We start from the raw sequence: 12,246 nt of genomic DNA on the forward strand, positions 1-12,246 counted from the left end.
TGGATATGTCTAACTGGAAGGGTATGTAAATGTATGTGTAGCCTGCGTGGGTAGTGTTTTGGTGTCATGAGTGACAGCCAACTGTTATCATTGCAAGCAAACATTTCCTGCCACCCTATCTGCTCAAGAAACAGATAACTTCAAACTGTCTTAAAGTGAATAATACTCTGGGGATCCATGGATTCCCTTTCTTTTCTGTTGCACATTATCTATCCAATTAAACATGATTTGACATATGATTCAGTTACAAGTTTGTCCCTGATAATTGGAAATAACGTGGTGTTCGCTTCTAATGGCACCAGAATGCATATGTCTGTAATTTTCGGACTATTTTCACCCAATACGTTTTAGACTGTTTGACCTTCTGAAATTTATTGGGGGAGAAATGTTGTAGAGAGAGTTACTCTCCAAACTCCTTATTGCGATATGTGCAGATACAGAAGTTACTGCACACACTCCAATTCACTGGGCCACTCATAATGAGGACTTTTGAAAAAAAGGTCTCCTCAGACGATTGAATTTTACATTGAAAAAATGAAGATCACATTGTGGACTAGCAAAATGTTATGCTAGGCAGGTGGAATGGCTCTGGAAAAGATACATACTGGTAAAGTTAACGATTTCACTCTTCATTCATGCTATCAACCAGTTACAAAATAACCTAAATGAACATCAATATATTGCACAGGCACTGAACTTACCCACCTGCTGTGGTGGCTTATTATAAAATGTATGCACCACGCACTCATCTAAAGTTGATAACGTTGACCTATAAAAATATTGCACAAAGGAGATCACCACCTACTGCTACATCATCACAGTAATTATGACTATTTGTTTCCCTACATTGTCTACCTAACCGACTAACTATTGCATTTACATATTATATTTATTTACGCTCACATTGCGATGTAGTGGTTAGTTTGATGTAATGGATGTATTATTACCGTTATGTTATAATTCATGCGGGTATCCCACGTTTAATGGAGTTCGCAAAAAAGAAGATCTTGCTCTGCTAAAAAATATTACAACTATGTTTTGCAAAGTGCCATACGATTTTGCCTATTTATGTACCAAACTGCGATCCTAACTCGTGTGAAACCTAAACAGGATCATACCATAACCTCCACTGGACATGATGTAATGGGGCACAATTAACAGCCTCCTCCTCATCTCAGACATTTTGGGCCGGATTTACAAAGGGCTTGCATTGCCCTTGTGTGACGCACTGGGGGCCTCATTTAGGAGGCCCCTGCGGCACACTGCACCACCGGAGCGTCATTTTTTTTTTTACATTCTGGTGGTGCGGTGTACCAGCCCATATTTTCAAGGCCAGGCATGGCCGCCTTGTGTGGCTTTTCATGGCTTTGCAAATATGGACCCCTTTCATGCATAGCACTGCATTAAGGGGGGGGGGTTCCATGGGTGTTGCTGTGAGTGTTCCCACGCAACACCCCTAGAACCCAAAGGAATCTGGGAGAAATATCTTTATTTCTCCTTGTTTTTTCCTCTTTCTGTGTGCACAGAAAGAGGAAAACAACTCTTGTGATTGGTTTCTTCAGCTCAAACTCAGTGGCATAGCGAGACTGGATAGGGCCCCGGCAAAGAACATGGAAGGGCCACCCTCTGGGCTCACCCAGGAGCTCTCGGCAAGTGTGGTGTGCTGAGGGGTCCCACTGGAGCTCAGGCCCCCTGCATCACAGCGGCTGAGGGGGGCTTTGTTATGCCACTGCTCAAACTGTATCCTCCCCTCTACTAACTTCCAAAAAATACACAAAACTTATTTTCTGCTATATAAATTTTTAACCAGCAGAGGTTATGTTGGAAAAGTCTATGGAAGGCTTTGTGAAAACGAGCGGACATATTCCATGGTTTTTTTAATCACTCTACACATTGTTTTTTAATTAAAGGATAGATTTTACTTAAATTTCTGGAGCATATATTGAATATAGATAAAAGGATCCTCCTCCTGTTTGCACAGGTTTCTTCACACCCAGGACCTTTGATAATACCAAAGGTACTGCCTGGAGCCATCTTCAATAAAGAGTTAAGTGTTCTTCCGTATGTGAAATGACACATCTATGTGGGGTGTGGGGGCAGGGCTTACTGACTTGTATTGGATATTTTCCATGCCAATCAAGACAATCAAGGAAGGCACAGTGCTGCTGGCACATGTTCCATTGCAGAACGTTTGCTTGTGGCAGTAGTTGTCCATTTAGTCCCAACGTTGTGAGTATAATTTTGAACCACACACAAGATGGAATACATAGTTTGCTCTCAGAGGGACTATAATTTCTCAAGGTACCATGAGAGAATTATCGACCCTTTGGTCACTAATAGCACAGAGGCAGACATCTTATTATGTGTGTCTCTGCTGAACTCACCAGCGCCACTAAGGTCCATTACATCCATCAAACTGTAAACAACCCCCTTAGTCCTTACCTGCTTATTTAAATAGATGATTGGATCATATTTTCACCCATTGTTGTCCATCTGCAACTCGGACACTCTTGCACCATGGTGCAAGGGTTCCTGCCTTGGTAGGCACATAGTGGGCTAGTAGCAGAGAGAGTAGGAATGTGCCACCCTTAGGTTAATATGGCACATTCCTGCCCTTTCCATTTGAAGAAGTGGAGTCAAGCAAGTTGTCTTGCTGAATTGCGCTGCATAAAATAATGTTTAATTTGCACCTTAGACTCAATTCCCCTTTGTCTTAGGTCTGTAGATAAATTGGATGTTGTGTGCATACAGCTGCGCATGGACTCTAGTTCTTCAATTACATCACCCCCACTGAATTTTTGAAAATTATTAAGAAGTACTCCTGGAGAACAGATATAAGTAATGCAATAAGGTTGAATCATTAGCACCCAAAGTGGCCTATGCATGCTTGGAGCACTGCAATCTTCATGAAATTCTTTGTGCATTCTTGAAGTCCCAGTAGATTGTGGAATAGCCTGATAGCTCCAATAAGGGTGGGGCCCTCTGTGAAAGTAACAGTATTTATTTATTTAATGTATGTATGTTTCTATTTATTTATTTAGGGTTTTATGAAGTGTTGAAACCAACCAAAATAGCTCCAGAGTGCTAGACCTCATAGAGAGACCTAGTCCGGAGTGTGGTATGCCAACACCAATTTCGGTGGTCTACCAGCACTATCTGTAACTGTGCTTGTGCACCCAATTTTACATCGGTCACAATACAAGTGCCTTCTCTTTCCCCAAGAGGTGCGATGCATGACTGCAATCTTCTGTGAGATCCTCCTGGCAGGTGTGTGAGACCCTCCATTACAGTGCCCCATAAGGGAGTGGCAAAATATTCACCAAAATGTTCTCCACTCCACAGTGTTCAACTTTCAGCAACTTCCTAGTGGGATCTTTAGACACATTACATAATTAGGATCGTAACTTAAATGTAACAGGAATTTTTCTGTCCTGCGTAGTTAACATCCCCTATAATTCTGTACACCTCATGTATATCAGATGGAAGAGAAAGTCTGCTGGTGCACGCAATAGTAAAGAAGGAGATACACATCAAAATCCCTAGGCAAGGATAAAAATGTCTCAATTTTATATGTAACTTCTCACTGAGAAACACCCGTTTTTTCCTTCAGAGTTTCCAAGCAAAAACTCAGCTCAGCTAAACATAACTTCCGAACTTACTGAGTACAAATCCGTACCTCATGTCTGCTCCCACACTCAAGGACTTTAATACCAGTGTAACAAACCATCCTCTGAGAATGGAGAAGAATACCTAACAACAGACATTATAACTAGATTATGAGCAAGTCTAGCTTGATACTATACCAAGTAACCTGTACATTTGTTGTTTTCTTTTTCTGATCACATTTCACAACCAGATTCAACCTTTTCCTGTAATCTATGTTCACTACCACAACCACTACCACAACTACATGAAATGTTACGCATCTCCTCTGTTCTTATGTATGTTTTGGTCTTTAAGGGAGCATATTTCAAACATAACTATCTGTCAAAGACAGGCATCCCCCATAAACGTTAAGCATGGTCCTGCTCCATGCACTTGACTGCATATATATACGTTTAAATTTATTTTGTCATTAGAGCAAACACTAACACTGGCCACGATTTTGTACTGCTGTATTTAATTGACTTTTATGTTTCCTCATTGATTGCAATAATGCCCATTATTATTCAAGTGACGTTTATTATGTTATAGGTTCAAAATCATGTCTCTAATCACCTTTGTTAATCTTCTACCATGTCACTCCAAACTAAGAATCTCAAAACCACAGGTCTTAACACCTTTTCCTATGTATTTATGTGATGTGCCAAAGGTGGAGTTATTAGAATTATCGATTTGTAGCTGATTTTCTAGATGAAAAAATAAGCCCTGGGTTTTAATGGTGAACCCTCTATAATGAATGCTGTTTGAAAGCAGGCACTGGATGCTGCTCAATTTATCCAATTAAAAGTCGTTAAGATCAAAAATTGTTTTTGCATTGTGTACTAGACTCTTAAAGCCTCCCCCCTTCTTTTTCCAGACGATCCAATTTCACATAAAGTCATCAGCACATCCTCTGGAGTTGGTTACTCTCATGATGATGTTTCAGAATATGGTCTCAAGCCATACAGCACCGTGGTTTACCCGAGGCTTTCTGCTGATCCCACTGCCAGATATGGGCAGCCAGATAATCTAGGGTCAAGATACTATGTGACTGCAGGGGCTTCAGCTTTGAGCCCCAGGATTGAAATCACTCCATCTCATGAATTTATTCACTCGGGTGGTTCTTTCCGTAGCAGAGACCCAGATCTCTTGACAGAACACCAATCAAACTCAGCTGCCACTAGTCCAAGGTTTACTTTGCCAGTGCCTGGCTATGAGGGCTACAGAGAACCTGCATGTTTAAGCCCAGCTAGCAGTGGTTCATCTGCAAGTTTCATTTCAGAGACAAATTTTTCACCTTACACATCACCTTGTGTCTCGCCGAATAATGGTCCTAGTGATGAACTTTGTCCGCAGTTTCAAAACATCCATGCTCATTATTCTCCTAGAACCTCTCCAATAATGTCACCGAGGACCAGCATCACAGAAGACACCTGCTTGGGACCACGTTCACCATCACCTCGTCCAAGATCAAGATCTACATCACCAGGTGCAAAAAGAAGGTACTCATGTGCTGAGCTCTACAGTGCTCAGCAACTCTCCACATCTCCACAGCAGTCAAGGACTCCCTCTCCACAGACTTCGCCACACATGTCTTTAAGAGAAGACAGCACTTCCGTTAACAACAACACATTGCCTGCTTCAACAAACCTCATGGATTCCATGAACAACCTGACAACAGAGCATCAATGTGGCATTCCACCAAAAATTTGGAAAAACAGCCCAGATCATTCACCACTCTCTTCTAATAAGAATCTGCCATGTCGCATTGTGCAGCCCTCTGACTATTATGGATCTTATGAACAGGAAGACAAGAGCAATAATGCAGGACCAGAGTCCATTTTCCTTGTTTCTCCTTCTTGGCCAAAGCAATTGGTGCCCGCAATACCCATTTGCAGGTATGTCATTGTTTTTGAATTGGAACTTATTCTTGTATTTGTGTCATGTACTTATAATGTATTTAAATCCTTGTTGCATAGATAATGGTTGGATAAAATTCATTGATGTAACTATTCTTGATAAGGGGACTGATATATAAGTAAATCCAAAATTGTTATGTGAACTAAGTGCAATATGCTATAGCAGGATTCATAATCAGCATTGAAACAATTTATTAGTGCTTTATGATAATGAAAAACAAAACATTTGCATCATGTTTACAGAATATGCTGATAAATAACCAGTACCCACTTGCATGCAGTTCTTGTTGGCCAAATGTTTGAACACAAGTGCAAGCAAACAGTGTTGGATTATTTTACACAAGCATTTAGAGAGCTATACAATTGTTTATATAATAACCACATGTTGTAGTAATTCCTATTGGGCCAGATGTAGCAAGCTTTTTGCACGTCACAAACAGCGAATTTCGCTCTTTGCGACATGCAAAAAGCACATCGCAATGAACAAACCCAGTTCTGCGATTCGGTAACCTGGTTACCGAATCGCAAAACGGGTTTGTGAGTCGCAATTAGGAAGGGGTGTTCCCTTCCTAGTTGCGAGTCGCAGTGCAATGTAGGATTGGTTTGTGACCGTGAGTGCGGTCGCAAACCAATTCCATTTTGCACCCTTTTCAAATGGGTGGTAACCCATTCGCAAAAGGGAAGGGGTCCCATGGGACCCCTTCCCCATTCTGAATGGCACTGTAAACATTTTTTCAGAGCAGGCAGTGGTCGAATGGACCACTGCCTGCTCTGAAAAAATGAAACAAAAACGTTTCTTTTTTCGTTTTTGTAATGCATCTCGTTTTCCTTTAAGGAAAACGGGCTGCATTACAAAAAAAAAAAAAAACTGCTTTATTAAAAAGCAGTCACAAACATGGTGGTCAGCTGTCCACAGCAGTCCACCATCCCTGTGAGGGCTGCCATTCGCAAGGGGGTCGCAAATTGCGACCCACCTCATGATTATTCATGAGGTGGGCATTTGCGACCCGCTTGCGAATCGTAGTTGGTGTCAGGGACAACATCCAACATTCAGAATTGCGACTCGCAAATTGCGAGTCGCTCTGACTCGCAGTTTGCGGGTCGCAATCTTGAATGTTGCTACATGTGGCCCATTATGTTTTATTGCTGTGCAACAGAAGAGAAAATAATGATGGAGTAGTTTGTCTCTTCAAATTATCCAGCATGGTTGCATCACACATGCCAGTCTTGATTTAGAGTAATTTGTGGGGAAGTCATAAATTGTCTATTGAATGATTCTCCACTGAAAGAAAATTATTTGGTGAATTTACTGCCACTATTAATTTCGCCTGGCAAGTTGCATTCTACTGTAGGATCCCCCATCATGTGAGAAACCTCCAAAGGTGGGCTTACCACTTTCTTTAGAACATATATAATTTTCTGTTGCCAAAAAACTCTAAACCAGATCACTAAGGCCTATGGTTTCATGATACAATTTTAGTGAATATACCCTTTATTATATCGCATGAAATATGCACAAAGGCACACATGTGTATGACAAATTCGTTCCGGAAAAGAACACTTCTTCAGATAGAGGTACAATACAGAGAATTCTTTGACTATGTTGACATGATGCATTTATGGGATACATTAAGCAGAGAATAAAGAGTATTTAGGATTAGAAATTAAACTGTCATAAACAGCCGCCGCCCCCCAAACTCAACCCGCCACTTGACCGCTGATGCCGTCAGAACACTGCCGTATTCTGACTTCAACGCAGGGCCGGCAGCCGGAAACAGTGTTTCCGTCTGCCGGCCCTGGGGTGAAGAGGGCCTAATATTGACGCCGGCTCGGAATCAAGCCGGCGCCAATGTGGCGGTGCAGCGAGTGCAGCAGCACCCATCACGCATTTCACTGCCCGGAAATTCAGGCAGTGAAATGCATGACGGGGCTGTGCATAGGGGCCCCCGGCACTGCCATTCCACCAGATTTTCCACCTGGTGGAATGAAACTCGAAATCCAGTGGGCAGCGCTCCTTGCAGCGCTGCCCTGGCGCATTACAACAGCTGGGACCGCCAGTACAGCGGCTGTCGGATGGCCACCCCGAGTCTGGCGGTCTCAAGACCACCAGACTCGGAATGAGCACCTGAGTGTATAAAGAAGGAATTAACTTGTTCATATGAATAGATAAAACAATGATAGTCAGATTTCACTCGGGGGCCGCAAGTTATTTCAGGGATCCAGATGTTCGAAGTGCAGAGTGGGGTTGAAAGCACAGTGAAGCCTCCACATCCAGACAAATAGAGACTGGATCTGAATGGAGCATGACCCCACCTAGAACTACCTCAACTAGTGTGCTTCATCGTGCCTGTGCAACAAAAGCTTCCATTGTACATCACAAATGATCCACCAACCACATTTGTCCCTTCACCATTATGTTTTCACATGCAAGCCAAAAATACGGAAACTTTGTGGAATCCAAATACCAACCCCCTGAGAGCAAAACAAACACTACTGTTCATCAGAGTTCTCCCTGCCACACCCACCTTGAGGTAAATGAAATAGCTTCATTTTAATTTAAACTCAAATGGTCAAATAACAATGTCATCTTTTTGTTCTGGTTATGACTGGGTATTGTTAGTTAAATATTATAAGCTCCTGCAAACAGGATACTTTTCTTGTTTTTCACTCCTTCAATTCATGCTTACTATCTTTTGTAGGTAAAATAAGGAAGATTTATTATGTGTCACAGTGTTCCAAGAATTAAAATGTTAAATGAACATTCATCGCTAGGTTTCTTAAGTAAGTTCAGTTAACTAAATAAGTAGATTCAGTTTTTTGTTACAAGAAAAATGCAAAACATTGTACAAGTAAGATGTAGGATCACATTTTCTAAATAGGAAGTCGAGGTCAATAAATATAGGCCCAAATTTACTATGGTTTTGCACCAGAGACTGCTTGATGCATAGTCGGGCAAACAGGCACTGAAATCTTATGCACGATGGTGTCTATTCAGAAATTTTACAGATGAGCACATCTACGAGTGTACATTTTCTTTTACACTTTCAACTAAGTTTACTGCTTCTGGCCATTCCTCTTTTCAGATTGTAAAATTACTCCAGACTATAAAATTAATGTCTCCAACCCCTGAAACAAGGAGGTGAATGCAAATTTAAGAGTGTAAATGTACTACTTCTAAGTTTTTTCATGTAGGAGGAAATCTCCATCACCTTGAGTAAATCTCAGACATGGTTGCGGTTATCTCTGCCTTGGTGAAGAACTGCCCATGGGAACAAATAGGGACAATTATTAAAATGTATTACTTTTTTTAAATGTATTGTTATGTAAAATGTAAATGTACATTAAATTAAAATATAATTTTTTAAACCAGCAATAATAAATTATAGATTATAGTGTTAGAGCTTGTTACCCCTTTAAAATAAATGTTTATTTAACAGTTTAAATTTCATAATTTACTTTATAAATATTAATTTGTTAACAAAATGCAATAAAAACACCCTACATAGCAATACAATTTTCATTTTTATATTTAGTATGTTTAATTAAAAGGTGTGTTTAATCAACATAAATTACATGCGTATATTTTAACAAGTTCAAAAATATTTTTTCAACAAGTTAACTAATAATGTTTAAAAACAATAACATATTTAATTATTTATTTGGGATAATTCTTAAAAGTACACCCACATACACTATACAAAATTCAAAAGTCATTTTTTTTCCAATTATTTTAACATTATTTCCTATAGAATTACATTAATCCCCTGCCTTCATTATCCTCTATTGGAGTGTGTTGCAGTGATTGTGAGTGTCCTTTAGTGGTGTTAGACTTACTCCAAGGCTGGGCTGGTGTACATTTCCTGCTGTTTTGTTGTTGTTATGGCAGTAGTAACTTGAAAAGTGTGATTTGCTAATGACAATGCTCTTACTCCTTTGTGAGTGGATGTTTGTTTTAGCATGCCTCTCCCTAAACACCTCCTTAGCTCTCGCTAAACCCCTCCTTATCTCTACCAAAATGCCTCCTTATCCCTTCCTAACCCTCTCCAGTCCTACCCACATTTACTGTGAAAAAAGTAAACTTACATGTGCAAATATCTCACCATAGAAAATATGGGAGATATGGAGGTGGAGATGTCCACCTGTAGGTTTATGAATTACATATTGATGTAAATAGGTAGTAATGAGCAAGATGGCTGAGCAGCAGCACTAAAAGAGAGCTCTGGCCCAAAAGCAGAATCCTCTAATATCCTGCCGTCCTGAGATCCCGCGGTGCCCCAAACTATGGTTGAGGGGTCGTGATTGGAGGGTTGGTGAGTTAAGGGGGGAATAGTAGTGAGGCCCCCGTAGTACACATTTGTGCCAGCGAGAGGGCTGCCAAATGGGAGAGAAGACTTGCGGCGCACCGCTGACACAGGGCCTGGTTGGGGCGCTGGCTGTGCAGGAGGCCCGGACCATAAGTGGGGGGATGGGTCTGGAAAGAGCATAGCCTGCGTGGATTGCAGATGTGGTAGAGAATCTTCTGTCACATGCGCCCCCCCAATGCAGAACCTGATTGGGGTGCAAGCTTGTGCACATGCTGGAACTGTTCGAGCATGGTGGCCTGGAAGTGATCCACAGAGAGTGGTGAGTCTGCTGCGAGTTTGGGAGCCCAATGGATGGTCTTACCCATGGGCTAGCCAGCCCTCCTGCCATGGTAAAGAGTGTTTGATGGCTGAGGCGGACCCGGAGACCCAAGATTGAAGAGTGCCTACATACCAGCACCAGTGGACGTGAGAGGGGCACTGCCCTAAAGGTGACCTGTCCCTCTCCCACCTAATTGCTAGACCTGTGTGTCAGATGGTGGCGAGCTGCTGAGGGACCCTCTTGGAGACCAGAGCGGACCCGGTTTGAGGTACTGTGGACCATATATGAAGCACTCATCTGTGACACCCTTGACCTTCCCAAGGGAATCGCCTTGAGGATCTGTTCCACGAATTGGTGGGGCATGTGACAGGTGGGCAATGGACATCCATGAGACCACCGGGGAGCACTGAACAAGGAGCAGCGAACCGACCTCCCAGGTGATTCACCCCGCATGTCTCCTATCCATGGTAGGAGGTCTACTGAAGTGGGATGGTTAGGGAAGCAGGCTGAAAAACCTGGGGAGGCCCTGGATTAGTCATCTGCCACTGATGATGTGTGGTGGGATCATGAGCTCAGGCAGCTACCTGACATGTTGTGGCTCGACCAGCCCGCTTCTGTGTGCAGCCCGGCTTGTTGTACTCTGAACGCCCACTGCTTGATGTAAGTGGGGATGCTTCCACCAACAGAAAGCCGAGACTAGTAGTGAGGCCTCAAGCCGAAGACACAGGCCCTCGTCCAAGCACAAGTGGAGGATTACAATCAGATGGAGGCCCTTGCCCACAAGACACCAGCAAGCCAATGGGGGCCCACAATCTGGCAACAATGGAGGCATCAGGTTTGGCAGTGCAAACCAAGATAACAGCTATCACTATTGGTGTAAATCTTCTCAGAACTGCCCTACATAAAGTGGCTTATAGATCTGTGGAAACCAAAAATCAAGTAACAGAGATGCCTGAAGAAGTCTCTACCTGAGGGCCCAGCTAACTGTGCTCAAAACACACACACACAGATAGGAGGTAAGACTGGAGGACGTGGAAGGTCGATCCTGAAGATCTAACTTATGATTCATCAGATTCCCGAACGGTGCAGAAAGTGGTGCTCTCAAGAGTTTCCTGGAGAAATGGATCAAGTCAACTTTCCCCTCTGTGACCTTATTGAGCTTCTTCACATTAGATAGGGCACACAGGTCCTTGACCCCACTGCCAAACCGGGGGCCCCACCAAGAACTATTATAGCAAAGTTCCTCAATTATAGGGACCGCAACAGAATCCTGCAAGGGGTCCATAAGCATGGAGACCCCACATTTGAAAACCACATCATTTGCATATTCCTGTATAGGGCAGTCCAGCTACAGAGACAATCCTTCAGCGGCGTCAAGCAGAAACTAAAGGCAATAGGGCTAACATACATGTTGCTTTACCCTACTAAGCTGAAAGCAATTCATAATGGACACTCCCATTTCTTTACAATCATTTAGGCTACATGGGACTGGGTGAAGGTCCTAGGAGGGGACTGGACCCTGGTGGTGTCTGGGGGCCGAGGGGCTACAGGATGGTGCCCAACATGAGGGTAGCCCACTGCACCGATTCAAGGGGAGGAGCAGACAGGGATGCCATTTAAAATCAACCTGTGAGTGTAATGGTACAACCTGATGGCACACTGTCACTAGAAACACAGCAACAGGAAAGAGAGAAGGCCAGAGCACTCATTGAGGCAGTTACCTTAGCTGCATCATCATGCATTGACTCAGACTTGCTGGAGGACCTTAGGCGCCTGAGTGGAGAAACAGCAGGTGCATAGTGGTAATGAGCAAGCAGAGCATATACGTGGAACTGATCGGGGCCCCCCGGGGTGACTCGGCGGCAAACCACTGGTGAATGGATGGCACCCCAATACTCAAAGTGATCCACAGACCAGCTGCTGTCTACCCCCTAGCAGAATTGTCTCCCAAGTCAGGGATTCAGTGAACACTGAACTCCTACTGCACTCTTCGTGTGAGTCTTGAAGTACTGAACCAAAGTTGATGCTGGCAGGATGGTTCCCACAAAGATCAAGTGGGTCT

General features: G+C 42.9%; 1 protein-coding gene across 3 annotated transcripts in view; it reads left to right on the forward strand.

Moving 5' to 3' along the window:
* The window catches only part of NFATC2 (nuclear factor of activated T cells 2), a 393,751-nt gene that overhangs the window by 48,923 nt on the left and 332,582 nt on the right, over positions 1–12,246 (forward strand). For all 3 annotated transcript variants that reach the window (XM_069243636.1, XM_069243634.1, XM_069243633.1), the window contains exon 2: positions 4,520–5,540. In XM_069243636.1, the coding sequence (XP_069099737.1) occupies positions 4,520–5,540 (1,021 nt within the window). The remainder of the gene's footprint in view (positions 1–4,519; positions 5,541–12,246) is intronic.

Source organism: Pleurodeles waltl, chromosome 7 (assembly GCF_031143425.1).
Source record: "Pleurodeles waltl isolate 20211129_DDA chromosome 7, aPleWal1.hap1.20221129, whole genome shotgun sequence".
Classification (NCBI taxonomy): domain Eukaryota; kingdom Metazoa; phylum Chordata; class Amphibia; order Caudata; family Salamandridae; genus Pleurodeles; species Pleurodeles waltl.